General features: G+C 39.3%; 2 protein-coding genes across 2 annotated transcripts; both read right to left on the bottom strand.

Annotated features, from left to right (window-relative positions):
- Nucleotides 1–1,403: 1,403 nt before the first annotated feature.
- LOC103356831 (CD209 antigen-like) lies at nucleotides 1,404–11,215 on the bottom strand. The gene is made up of 5 exons (XM_008281131.1): nucleotides 11,040–11,215; nucleotides 7,597–7,725; nucleotides 4,388–4,564; nucleotides 3,246–3,430; nucleotides 1,404–1,693 (listed from the first exon to the last, which is right to left on the bottom strand). The coding sequence occupies exons 1-5, from the start codon at nucleotides 11,146–11,148 to the stop codon at nucleotides 1,574–1,576; spliced, it is 720 nt and encodes a 239-aa protein (XP_008279353.1). The 5' UTR covers nucleotides 11,149–11,215; the 3' UTR covers nucleotides 1,404–1,573.
- A 4,788-nt stretch (nucleotides 11,216–16,003) lies between these two features.
- LOC103356832 (zinc finger protein OZF-like) lies at nucleotides 16,004–21,237 on the bottom strand. Its single transcript, XM_008281132.1, has 3 exons — nucleotides 20,917–21,237; nucleotides 18,247–19,553; nucleotides 16,004–17,911 (listed from the first exon to the last, which is right to left on the bottom strand). Exons 1-3 carry the CDS (start codon nucleotides 20,933–20,935, stop codon nucleotides 17,882–17,884), a joined length of 1,356 nt encoding a protein of 451 aa, XP_008279354.1. The 5' UTR covers nucleotides 20,936–21,237; the 3' UTR covers nucleotides 16,004–17,881.
- Between the last annotated feature and the right edge of the window lie 474 nt (nucleotides 21,238–21,711).

The following is a 21,711-nucleotide window of genomic DNA, read 5'->3' as shown; positions in this document are numbered from 1 at the left end:
TAAATTTACATCAAAATTAGTCGTCTTAAATCGAAAAATGTTTGTTTGTTTTTTTTTAAATATGGATATTTTATGGTTACTCATAGTTACAGGTGTTGAATGTTACACAGCATAAAATACACTGTTTTCTGTAAAATTAAAAAAGATAAAAATTAAAAAATCTACAAAATTACAGATTTGTTTTTAGTGTGCACCTTTTCATAACTACCAATCAGGGCCTGAGGTGGGTCTGAAAGATGAATTGTTGGTTTAGTAGTGTTACAGGAACGATCAACACAGCCCCACAAGCCTCTTTAATCTGACAATGGAAAGGTTTCTCTGCTCCTCCTGTGTCTAACTGTATCATCCACATTGAGAAGAAACAAGCAAAGAAGTCAACTTTTCCAGCCAATCCAGGAATTTCAGTTCCTTTTCTACTTCCTGCTTTCCAAAAATTTCTCTATTGGAGTTTTCCAGTCAAACGGCAAGTATTGAGATGAAGTTTGCACTTAAAACTATTAATTTACTTCCTCTTCTGTCTGTGCTGGCTGCACCTTCTCCCTTCTCGCCAACTCTTTATCTTTGTTTGCAGTAACTCAGGCCAACGGCTTCACTGTGCCAAAATCTGAAGGTGTGCAACAGGTCAGTGTTCAGCAAAGGTAAAAGTCCAACAGTGGGCCAGTGTGAGTGTGTGTCTGTCCCAGTATGTGAGTATCACAGACAGACTGGAGCCAGAAGAGCAACCGGGCAGAAACTAAAGCTGCTGCATCAAAGCTCCACAATGAATTTCTCCACCTGTAGAGTCTGAGTCCTTCAAAATGTTTCAATTTCCATTAAATTTTTTACATCTATTTACACCTGATCTTCACATCGACAGTCTGAACTCCAAGGAGTTTCTGGGCGTCACATTTTTCCTACTTCATTTTTACTTCAACATGAAATCCTTTAGATTTATGAAAATAGCACAACCATAACTAGAAGCAGAGTAAATTCAGAAATATCTTCTGTGCACATCTAATAAAGATGTAGTGCCAGGATTTTTTTGGTTTTTTTTTAAGTTCTTTGAATATTTATTTTACATAAATTGCAAAAAAAAAAAAAAAAAAGTCGGAATCAACATGACCAGCATTTTTTCCCAAGCAAATTTTAAGTGAGTCATGTAGAATAAAATGATATTGATGAAATATCTTGATTTTAACACTTTCCAACAGTCCTTGAACTACTGATCTGTGATGTGCTGTTCAGGTGGAAAAATTAACCAAATCTAAGTTTTTTTTAATACTTCTATACTGTAAAATAAATATTCAAAGAAATCTAACTTTCACGGTTTCTTTTTTATGATTAATGGTAATATAATAGTGTCATACTGCACAGAAGACCTTTCAGAGTTCTCTCTACTCCTCGTCATGGTTGTGTTGTTTCCATAGAGGTGTAGGACTTTATACTGCAGTGAAAAATGAGCCCACAGTGAGGAAAAATGCACCAGAAGCAAAAAAGGCCCAGAAACAGCTTGGAGTTCAGAGGGTTACATTGCATTACGTTTCACTGGTGTCGAACTCCTGCAAAAAATAAAAAAGGTGGAAAAGAAGTGAACCTACCCTCCGACCAGCGGTGTGCCGTCGACCCATTTCCACTCATCCTCCGTGTGTCCGTCAGTGATCCCAAACCAGTAGGCGTTCCAGTGTCCTCTGGGAAGAAGGTTCCACAGAAATGTCTGAGAGGAAACAAACACAACGGAGGTATTTACATTCAACACAGACATTAATCACTGACAGTGTCTTTGTAGAGTCAGATCAGAGTCTGACATGAGATTAACGTCTGAACACTTTCACTGTACAGGAAGCGCCAACAAAATATTGGTATGGTTTTCTTTAATGCCAACAAATGACCAAAGAGTGAATTTATCTGTCTAACAAGTATGAGTCCTCACCCCCCTCAAATACACTCAACAGCAGTGCTAAGTTGCTGCTAAAGCAAACTGAACCTTTCCTACTGTCGCTGCTTCAAATTAAAAACTTTCCACTCATGCTGGTCATCATTTAATCCTATTACACAGCTGTGTGAAATTTTGTCATAATTAACATCTGACATTCTAAGATATGGCTAAAAATATGTTTCATGTGGCCACAGTGACCTTTAAACACCAAATCTGTTCAGTTCATCCTTGAGTCCCGATGAAAGTTTGACCCCATATTGTCAAAACCAGAAACATCCAAGCTCAGAGTGATGCAGAAAAACTAGTCCAGGCATCTACAACTTCTAGGCTCAACTACTGTAATTCCTTATCATCAGGATGTCCCAGTATCTCCCTGAAAAAAAACATCCAACTGAACCAAAATGCTGGAGTCAGAGTCTGACATTAACCAGTGTGAGAGATCATATTTGTTAAAGCCCTTCTTTGGTTCTCTGTCAAATCCAGAATAGAATTTAAAATCAGTCTCTTTGTACACAAAGCTCTATACTAAGCTCCGCTGTAACTGTCTTTTAAGCTTACTTGTGGTTCTAAAAGCAGAATGTGAGGCAGAACTTTCAGCTGTCAGGCTCCTCTCCGGTGGAACCAGTTTGCAGTTTGGATTCAGGAGGCAGACACGCTCTCTACTTTTTAGATTTGATGATCTCTATTTGCTATCCTGTTTTCTCTGTCCTTTACCCGAACAGGTCGAGGCAACCGTCTGCCCTCGCTGAGCCTGACTCTGCCAGAAGTTTCTTCCTGTTAAAGCATAGTTGTTTTTATTCTCTATGTAACATATTGCTGTAAGGTCCTCATCTTACTGCGTAAACTGCCCTCAGATTATTTTTCGTTGTGAGCTAGTGGAATCAGACATCTGTGACAAATTTGAAGAAATTCCCTCCAGTCATTGAAGAGAATAGAATGGACGGACATCATGCCTCCAGTCCTAGTTATCGCTGGAACAGCAGCACAAAAACAGTTCTGGACATATTCTGCACTGTTTGGTAAGTGGATCAGTCATGAATAACAGTTGCAATCAGCTGTTAGATGAAGGGTTGCAGCTTCTAGTCTACACAGTCAGTAAATCAGTAAGCTAAACCTACAGTATTACTTCACTTCTTCAGTATCATTGCCTGTATTACCTCTTTATATTCTTGTCTTATATTAGTTTGCTGTAATTTTCAGAAGGATATTATACCTTATTGCAGTGTGTTTATTCTCATGTTATTGTATTTTTTTCTGAGCCAGATCTGGCGCCAGATGGCTCTTATCTTAGCAACAGACTTAAGGAAAATAAACTTATGTTGGACTGCACCTGCTCTTCGGCCGTGTGGATGATGGCCAGATGAGCTCCTTTGCTTTCACAGAACGACTTGCTCTCCGGCCAGTCCCTGGTGTTCCTGGAGATGAAGTAACAGCTGCTGTTGAAGAGATGCCAGTCAAAGGGGCAGACGATGGGAGCCTGAGTCGCCTGTGGTGTCGGTTTGATCACATTTGGAGCTGATTACAGACACACACAAAAAAAGAGAGAGAGAGATTGATGCAAAACAAATTTAGAAAACAAAAAACTGACATTAAGTTCTGCACACATGTTAACCCTCTGGGCACCAAAACCTGCAGGCAGATTTGAAATGAAAGTTATATTTAAAAAAAGAAAAAAGAATAAATAAAAAATCCACAAAATTACACTTTATGAGGCAGAAACTGTAAAACTAATGGGATTGTCAGATGTTTATCATTCCATCAGCCCTACAATCATGACATTTTAATCAAAACCACTTTATTTTACATGTGTCATTTAAAATTTCTTTAAAAATACAGCATTTGATTTGATCAGATTCTGTTAAAAAGAACAAGAAAAAGAAAGAAAACTCCTCAGCACAACCAAAAAAGTAAAATTACATGTAAACAGATTTTTTTTTTTTTAAGTATGGAGAGTCACCATTTTTACAGTATTGGTAAGACCTGTGGGCAAGAAATTGAGCATTTTAATTTTTTAAATAATTTATGGCACTATAACTGTGTCATACTGCACAGAAGACATGTTGGAGTCCTACTTCTAGCCATGGTTGTGCCGTTTCTATAGAGGTGCAGGATTTTAAATTGCAGTAAAAAATGAGCCCACAGTGAGGAAAAAATGCAACAGAAGCACACGCTCCAAAAAAATACGGAGTTCAGAAGGTTAAAACCAGGCTTGACTAGAAATGTATCTGTATATTTTTTTGTCTTTTGAAAGACTTGTGTAAAAGGATTATATATAATATGAATGTATTTGAAACATAACTCCACTATATGGACATGTTTTCCAAACAAAACACGTAAGTTTTACTTAAAGTGAGACGAGACAATTCAGGTTGATCATCACATGTACAAGAATTTCCCAGGATACGAACAAATATTTGTTAATTTCAAAAATAACTTCGAATCATCAGTTTGATGTGAGCAATGTGAGGACACCTTTGGTGGTCTTCCTGACAGCCAGTCTGACCAGCAGCTCGTCCTTTTCTTGCTGCAGCTGTTTCTTCTCTTGCTGCAGTTTTCTGATGGAGGCCATCAGAGCCGTCACGTTCGTGTCCTGCGTCTGCTTCTGCACCTCTGACGTCGCTTCACCGCTGTCCTGAGTTTTGTTCTTATCTGAGGAGCACATGAAAGGATGGACTGGTGAGTTAATAGATACAGAAGGTGAACAAGGCCATCAGGGAATACGGCTGCCATGAAGAGGTGAACGTGGTCTGCAGCAATGTTTAGGTGTCAAAGTAGCATCCAAATGAATGTAGGACCAAAGTTTCTGTCTCTCTGTGGTTGTTCTGCACCTATTTTTGGTTGTTTTGTGTTTCTTTGTGTCTCTTTTTCAGTCATTTTGGCTCACTTTGTGGTTGTTTTGCATTTGTTTTTAGTTGTTTTGTGCGTTATGGAACTCCTTTAGCATCTCCTTTTAAATTGTTTTGTACCTCTTTGTAGTCATTTTTGTGTCTATTTTTGGTCTTTTTGCATCTCTTTTTACTTGTTCTGTGTCTCTTTTTAAAATCGTTTTGTGTCTCTTTGTGGTTATTTGTGTCTATTTTAGTTGTTTTGTGTCTGTGATGTTTTTGGCATCTTTTTAGCTGTTTTGTCGTCTTTTGTTCATTTTGTGTTTTTTCTATCCGTTTGTGGTTGTTTTGTGTCTCTTCATGGTTGTTTTGTGTCTATTTTAGTTTTTTTTTGTGTCTCCTTGTGGTGGTTTGTGTCTCTTTGTGATGGTTTTGGCATCATTAGGGTCCGAGCACCCAAAAGGGTGCGAAGACCCTATTGGAACTGCTCGGATTATTATTATTATTATTAGGGTCCGAGCACCAAAAGGGTGCGAAGACCCTATTGGAACTGCTCGGATTATTATTATTATTCATGACAAAGAGACGCATTTTTGAGGCCCTAAACGTACTCGAAAACTCACCAAAATCGCCACGCACATCAGACCCAATGAAAAATTTTAGAATTTGGAAAAAAAATACACACCTCAATAGAAAAATTGTTCCACAGCGCCACCTTGAAAATTTCAACAGAGTCCTGTCAGAAGCATGTTTGGCCTAGAGCTACACAATTTCATAGGCATATAGAGCTGGTCGGCATGAACAAAAAAGTCAGATTGAACCAAGCTCTAAAATGCAACACAGCTCAACTGCGCCCCCTACAATATTTCAACGGAGTCCCGTCATGGCTAAGTTTCACCTACAACTACGAACTTTGCCACACATATGCAACATTTTGTGACGCACAAAAAAGTCCATTAGCATGTTTCTGTAAACCCAACAGGAAATCCGCCATGTTGGAAAAACGATGAACATGCCGGGCCATTTTCGCTGAAAAATGGCCAATTTTAGGCCATTTTCAAAATCTATCTCTTCCTGGGGGGTTCGTCGTACACACCTCAAATTTGGTGAGCACAAACTACAGGAGGTGGTGATTAAAGGTTGTCAAAATGCTCTGCAGATGAGGTCTGGTTTGGAAATGGCGGCCCGTCGAATTTCGATCAATGGCCATTTTGGCCATTTTCACTGTGTTTTTTGCATTCAACTGACTCTTGTTGGAAACTTGTTTCACCTACAGCTACAAGATTCGCTGGGCATGTGTAGCAGGTCAATCAGCACCAAGTCCTAAACCCAAAAGCAAATAAAGACAAAATTAAAGCCACAAGCAGCATTGGACTGGTCCTCGCTTCTTGTGGCAGTGCGACTGAGACCGTTGGTGTGCATATGTATGTAATGTGGCTCGTGCTGTGATGAAACATGTGAATTTTGAGCATTTGCAGGCTATTTACACTTCACTTCCTGTTTTGTGGCGAAACAGGAAGTGAAGTGAAATGATGTTTTGTCAAAATTCTACAGACCGCCATTTTGACACCATCAGACTTTTGCGGAGCGTTTTAATAAGTTATAATCACCACTTCCTGTAGTTTGTGCTGGCCAAATTTTAGGTGTGTACGACATTTCCCCTAGGAGGAGATAGATTTCGAAAAAAGCCAAAAATCAGTCATCATCTGAAAATTGCAAAATTCTGAAAGTGTTTTTTTCAAAATGGCGGACTTCCTGTTGGGTTTAGGGCTTGGAGTTGATTGACTTTTTTGTGTGTCCCGTCCTGCTATATATGCCCAGCGAAATGTGTAGGTCTAGGTGAAACGGCCTTCCGACGGGACTCCGTTGAATGCCGGAAACACAACAAAAATGTGCAAAATGGCCATTGATCGAAATTGCACGGGCTGCCATTTCCACACCGTCAGGCTTTTGGGGAGCATTTTCATAACTTTTAATCACCATGTCCTTTAGTTTGTGCTGAGCAAATTTCAGGTGTGTACAACTTACCCCCTAGGAGGAGATATATTTTGAAAATTGCCAAAAAATGGCCGATTTTCAGCCAAAATCTGCCATTTTTTTCAAAATGGCCGACTTCCTGTTGCGTTTCAGGTATGTATTCTTGAGACTTTTTTGTGCGTCTTGGCATGTTACTTGTGTGCCAAATTTCATGGCTCTACCTTAAAGTGTGTTCGGGGGCCCTTTTTTCATAACTTTCTAGATGGCACTGTTGAGCCATTTTTCTATTGAAGTGTGTATTTCCCCCTAATTGTAAAGTTTTTTCGCTGGGTCTGATGTGTGTGCAAAGTTTTGTGCGCGTGCGAGTATGTTCAGGACCTCAAAAATGTGTCTCTTTGTCATATATAATTTTAAAAAACGAGCAGTTCCAGTAGGTTCTTCGCACCCTTTTAGTTGCTCAGATCCTAATTAATTGGACTACAGCAAAAGTGCTGCGCCCAGTGAGAAAATCTGCAGCTGCCAATCAGAGCCCAGGCCAAGGTCACATGATCACAAAATTTTTTTCGAGCTACATAAACACTCAGGTGTCTAGGAAGAGACTCATTTTAAATCTGTTAATAGCACAAATATTGTTAATATGGCAAAACAATATGAACACTATTATTAATTTTATTACTATTTTATTATAATTAATTCTAATTTAATATTGTGTTTGAGAACTACTTTTTATCTGCTCATTAGTAGTCGGGTGATGCCCCCTGCACCCCGTATTGACCAGCCCTCACTGTATGTTGCTCTTGATCAGCTTCTTGTAAAAGTCTGCAGACGAGCGTGCGTGTCCTTCATGATCCAAAGTCGGTTGGTCAGGTGCCTACTCACTGTTTGCGGTGACGGCGATGATGGAGATGAGCAGGACGGCGCACAGCGTAGCCAGACAGATGGTGGCGAGGCGGTAGGGCCCGGGGCCGCTAGGCCGGGGGATCGCTCTGGCTGAGGACACCGGGTGAACTGGAGGAGACGGCGGGGGAAAGATCGGTCATTGACAAAGAGACATTTTCGTCTGTTTTGACATAGTGGTGCAAAAAACGTGTAAAAGTGTCATTTAAGTGTCTTTATGGGCTTAAAATCATCAGAGATTGACACCTCAGTACAGACCGCATGAAATAAAGGTGTATGCCATTTTCAAGTCAGTTCAGGTTAATGTAATTTGTATAGCGCCAATTCACAACATACTGTATGTTATCTCATAGCACTGAACATGGCAAGGTGATCGTCTTACATATTTTAAACAGAGAACCCAACAATCCAAACCCTATGCCATTTGAATACGAGAAAACATCCCAAGAAAAGCACACGTTAGGCAAAAGATTCAACATTAATTTTCTGGCAGATAATGCTCAAGGATACTTTCATTGCTGAAATGTTCTAAACAAAAACACACAGTGGTTGTTTGCTGCTTTACTGTAGTTGTCTAAACAAGATATTCACACCCACTAATACATTACTTTTTTAAGGTGAAGCTCTTTATCCATAAAGGAATCTCATCGGCTCTGTTCAGACTTGTAAATGTCAAACATGTCTGAGTTGGTTCTGGGACGTGGGAAATCTGAAATGCTATACAATTATCTAACAAGCAAACTGCATTGAGGGAATTTACTGTGAGAAAACATGCAAAGCCATTCAGAATGACGACAAAGAGACTGAAAACTGTGACAAAAAAAAACATCCAAAACTGGCATGAAAACGCACCAAAAGGCCACAAATACTCCTTTTCCATCAAAAAGAACCAGGTGCCAGTTCCGTGCCGGTGCTTAGTTGATTCAATTCTGGCACCTCAAAAGAACCGGTTGCTTTTCCATCGGCCGGCAAAACTCTGCCACAGGGAAGAGCTTTTTGTTTTTTGTGGGTTTTTTTTCAACCAGTGCGACCAAGCTTCTCATTTGTTCGCACTTCCCACCTTGTCACAGAAAAAAACATATGATTTTCTGAACATTTTATTGATAGACTCTACAATTTATGATGGTCTCCGAACGCCCCTCACTGCAGGCCGCGGTGCTCAGACCGGTGTGTGACCAAAGTGAGTAAAAGAGTAAACTAGGGCGTTCTAATGTCAGATTTGTCCAAGATGAAACCGAGTGATTTTTTTTCCTCATGCGGTCTTTTCTATGAGTGGAATAAACAGTGCACGTAGGTGCGCTCCGTTTTTCACGAGAAGATTGCATTTCTACGCGTAAATACCGCAGTACACGAAAGTTCTAAAAGTACTGTTGTCCAACACTGTGGTGCTGCAGGTTAGACACAATTGTGCCGGCTTTCAGTGTGCAACAGTGTATGCAAAATTTCCGTGTGTCCCTGGATTCACTCCAATACATCTGTCATCGGACCAGAAATCACCGCTCGTGTGTCCCATTCATCGGTCTCGGTGGTCACAATAACCTTGCCCCCTGCCCCTGACGTACTCGGTGCTTTTCTCTGGCCCATCAAAGAGTTGGTGCCTGAAAAGGACCGGTTTTGAGAGCCTGGAGCTGGTGCTTTGGCGGTGGAAACACAAAGAACGGGTGCTAAATCAGGCTCCGAACCAGCACTGGAACCAGTTTGTTGGAAAAGGGGTAAAAGAGACTCGAAGCTCTCACAAAAACCTGCAAAACCACCACAAAAACATGCAATATGACGACAAAGTAAGCACAAAATCATTGAATGCTGACTGCAAAGAAACCCAACATGACTCTAAGGAAATCCAAATCACCTACAAAAACAAGCAAAGCATCTTCAAAGAGAATCATAGTTGTCACAAAAACATGCAGAGCCACCATGAAGTGATTGAACATGGGCACAGAAACATTGCACACTGGTTACAGCAAAATTCAAAGAGATCCAAAAGATTACAAAACTAACACAAATATGCCCAAACTTGTCACAAAACATGCAAAAGTATCACACAGACGCTCAAACTGACCACAAGAAAAGCTAAACACTGCCCCAAAGCAACCAAGGAAAGTCAAAACATGCAAAACTACCACAGAACATGTAAATCTACCACAAAAATATCCCAAAATAGCACCAAGTGGCAACAAAAACATAACAAAACAAAACAAAACCACAAAACCAGAAAAAAGAGACTCTAAAGGAACCCAGAGCATGCAAAGCTACCACAAAAACAACACAAAGAAACTCCCAAAATTGCAAAACTGCCACAAACCACACAAAACGAACCACAAAAACACTCAATAGGGGCACAAAACTACAACAAGAACATGTAAAACTACCACAAATCACAAATCCATTACAAAGAGACTCAGAGGAGCTACAAACATCTGTGCTCAGGGGCCCCTTGAGTTCAACATACAGCTGTACTGGTTGCATGTTGAACTCTGTGACTTCATGGTTTCTGTCTCCACTGGCGCTGAGACTCTGCTGCTTTTAAAAGTCTTTTATACATGAATATCAAACGCTGATGTCTGGCTTTAATTCTTCCATATTTTGCAGTGTTGTGTTTGTGTGGTGTTTGTTTGTAACTCTCGCAAAGATCTTTTTTTTGTTTTCTGAAAAATGTGACAGAATTTTTCTCATTATTATTAATATTATTGTTGCAGTGAACAAGCTTTTGATTCGATGAACAGAGCTTCTAAGAGACTCCAAGGAGTGACAAAAACATGCAAAACTACCACAAAGGCATCACAAAGACTCAAAAGGGCCGCAAAATATGCGAAACTACCACAAAACACGCAAAACCAACACAAAACCATCACAAATAAACCGAGAGTACGCAAAACCACTGCAAAGCCACCGCAAAACACCACACAGACACCAGATAGTGACAAAACTACCACAAACACGCAAAACTACCACAAAACCATCACAAATAAACTGATAGCACACAAAAATGCCACAAAACCACACACAGACACCAAATAGTGACAAAAAAAACATGGTGTATGCTACTTTCAAACCAACTACCACAAAAAAACAACCTGCGACTATTATAATAATGAGACTGTTTCTCGCAAACATTGGAGCTTCTCAGTTGTGAGTTTTGTTGTTTTTGTCTTCCGATTATGAAATAACTTTTCTACCTTTGGGTTTTTGGTTGCACAAAGAAATGTGATTACATATGTTGGGCTAAACTCTGTTAAAGTGTCAGAAAAAAAAGGCATTAAAAGATAAATAACCTACATAAACAAATAACAATCATAATTTTAAACAGTTTTAAAAATCCATTAAGACCCAGATGTGACATGACTGCGATTTGAGCAAACTGTGTGAAAGTTGATGTTTGAAGTGAACCAGACTGTGTGTTGGAGCTGCAGCTGATGCCCTCCTACCACTGTGTCCCACATCTGGCCTGATGTTCAGCTCTCCGTATGCGGCCTCGTCGTCTATCAGCTTGGAGTACATGCCGTCTCCGGCCGCGGAGCTCCCGGTGTTCGACATTTCACCTGACAGAACTAAAGTTTCCACAAAGTGTCAGTGACGAACTTTCAGCTGCTCTGCTTTCCCTCTGCACGTCTGCGCTTATCAACAGTCTGAGAAAGAGTCACAGTCAAGAGCCTCACAGGAGGTAGGGCAAATTCCGCTCAAGGGTTACAAAATAAAAGCCCTACTACGAATTCTTCTGCTGCAGGTAATTATTGCGCATTTGTCTGTGATTAGCTGTTAAATACGCACATTACCATATTAAAACACAAAAAATATATTCAAATAGACTCAAAAGACTTACAAAAAAATTACTACAACAGCATGCAAACTACCACAGAAAAATGTAAATCTACCACAAAGCACCACAAAAAGACTCAAAGGGGCCACAAAGCATGCACAGCTACCACAAAAACACCACATAAAGACTTCACACGGCAACAGTATCATGCAAAACTACTACAAATGCATGAAAAATACCTCTGATCACAAAACCACCAGAAAGAAAAACAAAATACCACAAAAAAACATATCAGATACTCCAAGTGAAAAAAAAAAACAGGAAAATACCACAAAGTAACTCCAAATAGCAACAAAGCCATGCAAAACTACCACAAAGACATCACATTATGACTTTATGTGGCAACAAAACCGTGCAAAACTACCACAAAGACACCACATTATGACTTTATGTGGCAATAAAATCATGCAAAACTACTACAAAAGGATGGAAAACTACCTCTGATTACGAAACCACCAGAAAGAGAGTCAAAACATGTAAAACTACCACAAAAAACACCTCAAGCAGACTCAAAAGATTAAAAATTTAAAAAAAAAAAAAAAAACATGCAAAACACTATAAGGTGACTCCAAGTGGGAGAAAAAAAAAAACCGAAACTATCAGAAATACACCACAAAGAAACTCCAAGTGGCAACAAATTATGTTAAATTACCACAAAAGTATGCAAAAATAGTGCTGATTTAAATTCAGTCTCGTAAAAGTAAATAGACATTTGTTTTGGGTTTTTTTTTAAAAATACCGATCACGCATGCTCAACATTTATTTCACATAAACCAAACACACAATGGATGTAGGAGCCATTTATGTCTGTCGGCAAGTAATTTTATGTGGATTATTACTATTATTGTTTGGATACATGGTGGCGGTAATTGGACACAGGGTGTATATGTAGAGGGCACAGGTGACAGGAAGGGGCGGGCATAGGTGGGGTGAGAGCACAGTTCTCACTAGATCAGCAGCAGACCAACATCAAACTAGCACCAATATCAGATTCACAGTAGGAAAACCACTGTATTTTCATTGCATGCATATTGTCGAATAAACATCCACTAACGGCAAGTACAAGGACTGAAGATTCTGTTTGTTGATCTGCGTCGGTTCACTCTGTTCCTCCTGTGCAGTAAAGGCAATCACAGGACATTGGAAAAATTGCCGTTACAATGGAGGCCAGTGTACTAACAATGCACTGTACTTTCTACAAAACTGTGTCAGGCAAAAACAACCACCCTGTGATGAGGCCTCTAATGTCAACATTTCAGGACTTTTATTTTTGAAGGTGCACTTGTACACGTTCCGGTCTTGCTTTATTCTCCTTGACTTTTACTTTGACTCCAGTTTACGGTAAAAAAAAAAAAAAAAAAAACAGATTTGTGCCGCTCTGCAGCCTTACAGAGATTTACGGGAACATGTGTATCTTGCCTTTCTGGTATTTGTGTGTCAGAGGCTTGTTGTGTTTTTGCCCAGACAAGTTTCCTTAATAGATAATTTTATGTGGAGTTTGACTGAGGACATGTTATAATAAATATAATTTTATCTTTGTGATCCAATCCTCTTATGGACAGTTTTTTTTTAATTGTCAGTGTGTTTTTAAAATCTGTGTATTTAATTTAAACTTAAATATTTGCTAATTAAACAATAGATTTGCCATTTCAATCAATTATGAGCCCTGAACTGGATGTACAAAGAGCAGTTAAGTGAGGGTGAAATGAGAACAAATGTGAACTGGATGAAGAGGAAGATGAAGAAGGATGAGGAGAGTGATAACTGAAGATGAAGAGTTCATCTCAGTCCTGGAATTTCCAAAAGTTTGGCTTAACCCAGCCAACAAACGAGCATTTATTAATTCAATCAAATAAAGACTTCTTGGTGTCTGATCTTGTCTTAGATGATGAAGGTACCACATTGTTGTTTTGGAGAATAATCAGTTCCAGCATCCAGATATTTGGGCTTCTCAGATGGCATGAACAAAACTACTAAATTAAATCCAATACTTTGTGTCTGAAATACAGAAGGCTGTAGTTTCAGGACAACAGTTGCAGAACCCACTCAAAATACCGCTTTCTGTCCTGCAATTGAAGTTGGTTTCTAAAGGTTGCGAGTTACATCAATGTAAGGTAGAATAATGATGCAATCACATGGAATGATCTTTGTAATCATGAGATCTCAAGCAGATATTTGAAAGTTTGGAGAGATGCAGGGCTGTAAGGTGGCTCGGTGGTTAGCACTGTTGCCTTGCATCAAGAAGGTCGCCGGTTTGCGTCCCGGTGAGGACCCCCAGGGTCTTTCTGTGTGGAGTTTAAATGTTCTCCCCCTGCAGCGTGGGTTCTCTCTGGGTTCTCTGGTTTCCTCCCACAAGTCCAAAAACATGTTGAGGTGATTCTAAATTGTCTGTAAGTGTGAATGTGAGTGTGCATGATTGTCTGTCACTAAGTGTAGCCCTGCGATAGACTGGCGACCTGTCTAGGGTGTCCGCTGCCTTCGCAATAAGTCAACTGGGATAGGCTCCAGCCCCCCCGCGACCCTAGTGAAGATTAAGTGGTGTTTCGATAATGGATGGATGGAGAGAAGCAAGACACAGTCCTCTTTGCCAAGTCATGGCAATGAATTTGCTGTCCAACTGGAGAAAATACAATTGTTTTTTAACAGCAAACAAATACAACATGACTAGCATTCAGTACTGTGGCTATAATTATGATCTATCTTGAACTCAGTCCTTTCTTCTACGGCTACCTGTTACACTCTTAGTTATCCAGTTTAGCAGATAGCACTGTCATGAAAAACAAGGGTCCCAGAAATGTGACAAATGCTGCTGGTTTGATCCTCTACATCAATGTCATTTTCTTCTCAATCTGTCCATGAAGGAACATCACCAAACAAACCAGGATAGTCAGGTGCACACCTTCCTTTACACCACAACCAAGATCCAAAGCAAAATCGTGGGATTTCCAGAGATGAACAAAAAGAGTAGGCCTAAGCTTGAAAACCTGGTCTGCAGGAGTGAATTCAAGATGTACTGATTTTCTTTATTGCATTTCGAGGCATCTGTAATTTCTCCCTGCCCATTCACATGGTCAATTAAGTTTGAAAAACAAATGGTTGTGTGTGGCGTCCAGCGGGACTTACATCAGCTCCCAGCTCTTTGGCTTCTTTCCATCCCATCTCACATTATTCCCAAGATATTCTTTCACCAAAACACACCCATCGTGGGTGGTGTGAAGCAGTTGCTACATAACAACACGCTGCTCAGTCAATCATCGCTCCTAATAAATGAGATCAAGTGGGACAAAGCATGCAAGATATTTTTTTTGTTAAGCACATGCGTCTTTGTGTCATTTTACCTTCCCTGGGTGCGTCCTGCTAAAAAAACAGTTTGAGTTACAAAGTATGAGGAGTCCACAATGGATCTGTTAAATAATGTAATGTAATACTTTTAGTAACTCATCTTTTGCTTGATTCTATCTTCCATTTTTTTTTTAAATTTTTAAATGAAAGTAAGATAAAATATGTGTTTTGTTGGACCAAGAAGAGATTTGAGAGGCTTAAGTCACAACAAACTTACTGTCAGGGAGGTCAAAATAATCTGGCATATGTAAGTTTCTTATAGTGAACCTTTAGTCCAGTGCAACCTTGTAACCAGAACTAAACTTATTGACACCATTAAAGGCAACATAAGTAAAAAATAATTTCATTTGTCACTCAAGTTCTCAAACAACATGATGTACATGCTGAAACTGGTTCACATTTAGCACCTTGTCCTCCTTTTCAAAGTTGTTGTGGAAATTTCTGTGATCAACTGAATTCCCAGGAAGTAGTTGTCTTTAGGGCTGCAGGGTGGCGCAGTAGGTAGCGGAAGCGGTGTATAGATAATGGATGGATAGTTGTCTTTAAGAGTTTGTGTACGTACTAAGCTTGTGCTTCCACCAGACAAAAAAAAAACAACAAAAAAACAATGCAAAGTCACAATCTGATTTTATAAATATGTTTGGCTTTCATATTCCTAGTAGGAGAAGGTTAAAAAACAAAAACAAAAAAAAGGTGGGGATCAGTCTCTCTGGATTTTGTCTAGCTGTTAGATAAACCTTCATCCACGAACAAGACAGTTTATGGAAACACTTGTGCAGATTTTCAAAATAAAGTTTCCTGTGCCCTCGAAGGCATCAGGGTCAAACTGACCATCTGACACAAACATGAGTGGATGAGACACAAACCTTCACATGAGAGCACAGAGTTAATGTACAAAAAATCTCAGAAAGAGCTGATTACCTTTGGGTCACAGATGCGGATCCGGATCCGGATCCAGAGTGGTCTGTCCTTGCTGTTGTTGCTGTAGTCAGTTGCAATCACCCACAACAAAGTAAGAGGTTATGCCACTAAGGAAATTTGATTAACACAAGTGTCTGTATCACCAAAACTGATCATTCAAGTTGCTGTATGCATATTTTTGACCCAGCAGATGTTGTCATATTTCCATAAGCCCTATAATTAATTTTGAAAAAAAACCCAACAAATTCATGATTTTTTTTCGTTTGTTTCCATCATTCCACCAAAAAAAAAACAAAGAAAAAAAAGGAATTACACAAACATTTTGTAATTACAGACTTCAAGTATGTGTATACATTTGTTCACAACTGTATCTATCTATTACATCATATGATTAATTTCATGTAACTATCTTTCAAAAATAAAAATGTCAAAAAAACACATGATCCCACGTAAAAGTAAGGCTACAAAATGCACTTTAATTTGGCACATTACTGTATTTTTATTAGGTTATTTCTCTTTATTTTAGAGTTCTTTTTGGAATCCCAGCTGCTAAATCATTACAGTTTTTTTTTTTTTGCATTGAATATCTAATTGTACAAATACATGATCTGATGCAGTTGTCTGCAAAAAAACAAATCTGTACTGAATTTAGGAGCTTGCTTTGCGAACAGGCAGCATGCAGAAGGTTGTAGCTGTGTACATGATGCAAACATCCAAGGAGAGAAGGCATTTCTATACACACTTTATGTGACACTATCCCTGGAAAATGCTGACTATTGCAAAATTGGCATTCATTTAAAACATTTTGGTATTGGGTATAAGTTTTATCAGGTCCTAAAAAAGTTCCAAAAGGTGAAGGGTCAAACGGTTCTGGTATTGTTTCCCACAGACCTCGCCACCCGGCTGAACAAGGCTTGTCTAGTCTTGTTGTGACACACAGTCGTCTGCACTGGTTCTCACAAGGGCGTGTTCTTCTCTGTCCGCTTCATTATTTTCACTGTTCACCCACAGATACAGGTTATACACCAGGGGCTATTTTAATCACATATGCAAAAAATGCAAATGTGGAGCAACAGGAATCAACATCTTTCCAGTTGATGTTTCTGCTGTTCGAGAAGGAGTTTGATAGTGTTTGACACTCCTTTATACACAGAGTAGAACCACTATCCCTGGAAATGTTAGTACCACTGAATGATTCAGAGTCAATTTAATAGCCACACGCTGTCATACATTGATACCAGATCCTCTTCGCTTTCTGTCATGTGTGTTTTATTGCGTTTTTTTAAAGTTAATTAAAATGGACAAAGGTTATAGATTATGATTGAAATTAAACATTTAGTTTTGATAGACTTTTCAGCTGCTTTACCAGCTCAACGAGGAGGTTTAAATTTGAGCTGGGCAGCTTTAAAAAGAATAGAAACTATAGCAATTATGGTTCTTTTTGTCCGACTGCTTTTGTAACAGATTCTTTTTATCATTAAATTGATTTCCTGTCTGTTGATTTTTCTATTACTATCAATGATATTCACAGGTAAATAAACAACATTAAAAGTCATAATGTCTGTCTGATCATTTTTATTTATTCATTTATTTTTATTCTCTAAGACATTTTTTTAAAAACTGCTGTCCTGCTGCTGGTTTCATCCCCGCTCCCATAAACATGTAGTTTTACTTTTGGACCAGAGGATGTCACTGTTTAGCAATTTATTAAACGCTGGTGCAGCTCGGTCACAAGTTTCTCATGAGATGCACTTCAGAGTTCAACTACCATTTTGGATGAGTTCATTGTTAGAATAACTTGTCTTCAGAATCTGAAGATTGTTTTTGTCACATTTTAGTTCATCTACACTCATATGACCTGACAACATGAACTTTAGTTACACCTGGTATGAGAAAAACTGCATTTTTGTGATCGCATAAACAATACTGCAGCATTTGCGACAACAGAACTTCTTAATTTGAAGCCACATAAATACAAATGACAAGAAGAACTGTAAGTGTACAAATGGAAACATTAGGTAAGAAAGCAAAGTGCTACTCAGCAAAAACCCTTGATTTTGTAGCCTTAGCTTTCTCTGGATTCTAATAGAAATAAAAGAAAAACTGTCACAAAGCTCTCTGTTTTCTTCACTCTTATAATTCAAGATTTAAACTGAACGATTCCTTGGTTTTATTTCTCACATGCTCTCACAATATGTTCATGTTGGGCACGCTTTGCTGAAATAAACAAAAAAGAACAGAAATAAAATGTAAAAATTGTAACAAAGACGTTTGAAGAAAAAAATCTAAATATGTGTAATGTAAGTTTTGAAATGCTAAAATGAGGTCCAGGGTGTGGGTTGAGCTGATTTTAGCACACAAAGATGTTAAACATACAAGTTACAAGGAAGTGCAAATATGCAGATTTGTACAGGGGTTCAAAAAAATCCACAGTCTAACTACTATGGACAAATCAGTTGCACAGGGACTGACTGAAAGTTCTAAAATTATTTATGTTTTTACCATTTCTGACTGAAAAATGTTTCATTTTTGGCAATTTAAGCTAAAGTCACCTCATTTTGCAATGGATGTGGGAGATAAGTGATGGGTTGTTGTGTTCCTACAACTGCTGAGACCAAATCTACGCCCTTGATGAGCACCACCAGTCCATGGCTGTGAGGGCGGGGCATCAGTGTTCGGTTCCTGTCCCGTTTGGTTCTTCTACTGCTCGCCGATGTACAGATGCGCTCATGGTCGATCATGTGATGTTTCCGAGTGAATTTTCTTTCACAGAATCTGCAGATGAACCTTTTCTCTCCGCTGTGGATCCTCAGGTGAGCCTTCAGGTTTGTGTTACGGCTAAAGGTTTTGCCGCATTCAGAGCAGTTGAAGGGTTTCTCTCCAGTGTGAGTCCTCAAGTGTTGTTTCAGACTCACACGGTGTGTGAAATTTGTACCACAAACCGAACAGCCAAAGGGTTTCTCCCCTGTGTGAGTCCTCAGGTGGTTTGACAGAGTTGACTTGTCATTGAAACCTCGGCCACACTCGGAGCAGCTGAAGGGTTTCTCACCAGTGTGAGACTTCAGGTGTCTGCTCAGATCTTTGTTGTGTACAAATCGCCTTCCACACTCGGAGCAGTTGAGCGGTTTCTCGTCTTTATCACCTGTTCTTTCAGGTGAGTTCCCTTCAGGTCTTGATCCATCACAGTTTGCTGATTTGCCAACACACCGGTGAGTTTTCAAGTGATGATTCCACGTGAATCTTTTGTGACAGACGCTGCAGCTAAACCTTTTCTCTCCACTGTGGATTCTCAGATGAGCTTTGAGGTTTGTGTTACGGCTGAATGTCTTACCACACTGTAAACAACTGAAGGGTTTCTCACCTGTATGCGTCCTCAGGTGTTGTTTCAGATTCCCACTGTGACTAAATTTTTTCCCACACTCAGAGCAGCCGAATGGTTTTTCATCATCATCATCACATATTTCATCTGTGGGCACATTATTAACCAAATTTAAAATTGATCTACTGGTTTCCTCCCAGTCACCATCACTGACGTCCGTCTCTGAAGACTCTGCCGTCCTATTATCTGGTTCTAGATGTGGTTCTGGTTCTCCCACTGAGTCTCTGTGATGGAGCTGAGGTTTCTCTTCATCATCCTCAGTCTTTACAGAGATAGGACTGAAGGCACACTTGGTGATTTCTGTCTTTAGGCCTTGAAGCTGCTTTCCTGCCTGACTGCTCCACAACTCCTCTTTAATGTTCAGGTCCTTCTGATTGTCCTGGTTCCCCTGGTTTTCATGGTATTTCTGGTTTGCACCAGAGCTCTTCTCCTGCAGTTTTTCTTCACCAACAATCACTTTTTGGACATCTGAAGGTAAACCTGAAACACAGACCTTAATATAGTCACTGAAACCAGACATATTTTTATACAGACGCACAGAGCTGCAACAACTATTTTTCTGAATCAATTCATTGTCAGCTGTCATTAAATCAGCTGCGGCTAATAATTATTTTGAGTCTTGATGAGTCTATCACATATTGTATGGAATAATTGATCATTTGTTTGGTCTATAAAATGTTAGAGAATTGTAAAAAAAAAAAAAAAAATGTCAATGAGTGCTTTTCAAAATTCTAAGATAACAAATGTGACGGTCTGCGCAGACAGTAGCATTGCCCCTCATATCAAACACAGAAAAATACACTGGGATACAAAGCTGGTTACAGATTGGTCAATGTGATTATTTCTGGGTTGTGTCAAGCACAGTGGACGGACATAGCACAAGATATCTGGAGAATTTGGGACTTACCACTGTGTTGGGCTCCGATGATGGAAAGAGCTGTACAAATCAAAGCTCCTCCAAAGCCAAGCAGCAATCACTTCATTTCCAACTGTTTGAATGATAAATTATTGTGTGTGTGAGTGTGTGGACCACTGTGACTATCTTTCTTTTATGATACGCATTTGTTTTGAACAGCTTTTGGTTTCCATGTGGTAAATCCACACGCTAGCAAATTTTGGCTGCACATAAACCTTTGAGGACTTTAGTGGATGATGAAATTTATGGCATGTGTAACCTTGCAGGCACGCAAATGTGGAGAACAAGAGGCGAACTGTAACGCTGACTGCAGCTGAGTAATGACTGGAGCCAAAAACTACTGACACTGTGGACGCAACAGTTATGTAGAAGAAAAATGTGCTAAAAAAAAAAAGCTTGTTAAAAATATTGATAATTAATGTCGACACATTTTTAGCATCAGTCTCTAACACTTATGGCAGCAGCTCCACTCAGTACAATGGAATGAGATCTGGACCTGGTCTGAATGTCAAGGGGCAAAAATATATCTTTTTTTAAATTTATTTTTTATTTACACATAAAAATAAAGGCTCGAGGAATGCAACAGAAGGTTTCAGGCAGAATTAAAATGTCCAACACTATTTTACAGCTTTATGAGCAGCAAAGTCACTCAGCTGCAGCATCCATAGTTTTAATTTCTGATAACGAGCAGAAAAGTTCACTAAAACAGCCGAACAAATGTACAGTTCAAAAGCAATTTAATCACTTGTGCTTTTGCTATCACACTGCTGTTCATTCACTCCATTCTCTCGTTAAATTAACATCGTTACATCATGAATATTAAATTAATGGAGGACTCTTGTTGTGAGTTAGCACACACTGCGAACGTTAGCTTAGCATTGCTAGTCTCGCAGTTAGCCTGTTTCCTGCAGCAGGAGGTGAACCAACCTTCTCCTCGAGCGTCCATTCCAGCTACTTCCTCCCGGTGTCGGTCCTCCTCTGGTCCGTAAACACAACCGGGCTCCGTCTTGCCGGTTCCTGTCGATTCTGGACGCAGCTGTGCGTTAAACAATCTGTAAAGTCCATTAAAATGTAGGCCGACACTGCAGGAATGAGTTTCAAAATAAAACTCATAATGATAAAGTTATTTAAAGAAGAATATAAATTAATAATAACCGTGGGGGGAAAGCTAAGTAAAACCTATTTTACTTTCCATTAGTATTTTCACTTTATATTCATGCTCATTACAAAAGAAGAAAATGCTTCACCTTGATCTTAAATCTTACTGTTTTTATATTATTTGTTATGTTTAGTGTTTGTTTTTTAACATTTCGAATTCTTATTTTATCTCTTTTGTTTGTGTAAACAAATTTGCCTGACCAAATTAAATCCTAGGATGAAAAACCCACCATATTAAGTGTTGCTTTGATTGATTGATTGATTGATTGATTGATTGATTGATCCCCTCAGTAAAATTCAAGTTTTGACTTTAAATGAAGCTTAGAGCCTAGAAGGTCAGGATCAGGACTGAGAGTGTGCATCAGTATCTGTAAAATGTTCATAAACCGTAAACAAATATTTTTGTTGTGTTTTTCAATATCAGATGGTTAAGCAAGCTGTAAACAGTTCACTCCTCACGTGGAGATGAGTTCTGGACTCTGCTGCGGTTCTGGTTCATGTCTTATTTTGAACCGACTTCCCAGAAGCGGCGGTGTGTATTTGCGCGGGTCTGACGGTGCTCGC

The sequence above is a fragment of the Stegastes partitus genome, unplaced genomic scaffold, assembly GCF_000690725.1.
Source record: "Stegastes partitus isolate 25-593 unplaced genomic scaffold, Stegastes_partitus-1.0.2 Scaffold224, whole genome shotgun sequence".
Taxonomy (NCBI): Eukaryota; Metazoa; Chordata; class Actinopteri; family Pomacentridae; genus Stegastes; species Stegastes partitus.
Note: the sequence above shows the minus strand (reverse complement) of the source record. Positions and strands in the feature narration are given on the sequence as shown.

Bases quoted from the DNA above. Each gene is read 5' to 3' on its own strand.
- LOC103356831 (XM_008281131.1), bottom strand. From the start codon at position 11,148: ATGTCGAACACCGGGAGCTCCGCGGCCGGAGACGGCATGTACTCCAAG. The intron at 7,726-11,039 runs GTAGGAGGGCAT...CGTCTCCTCCAG, and splicing joins GCCAGATGTGGGACACAGTG to TTCACCCGGTGTCCTCAGCC. The intron at 1,694-3,245 runs GTGCAGTCCAAC...GTTTCCTCTCAG, and splicing joins TCCACACGGCCGAAGAGCAG to ACATTTCTGTGGAACCTTCT.
- LOC103356832 (XM_008281132.1), bottom strand. The intron at 17,912-18,246 runs GTGACTTTAGCT...TGTTTATTTCAG, and splicing joins CACATCCATTGCAAAATGAG to CAAAGCGTGCCCAACATGAA.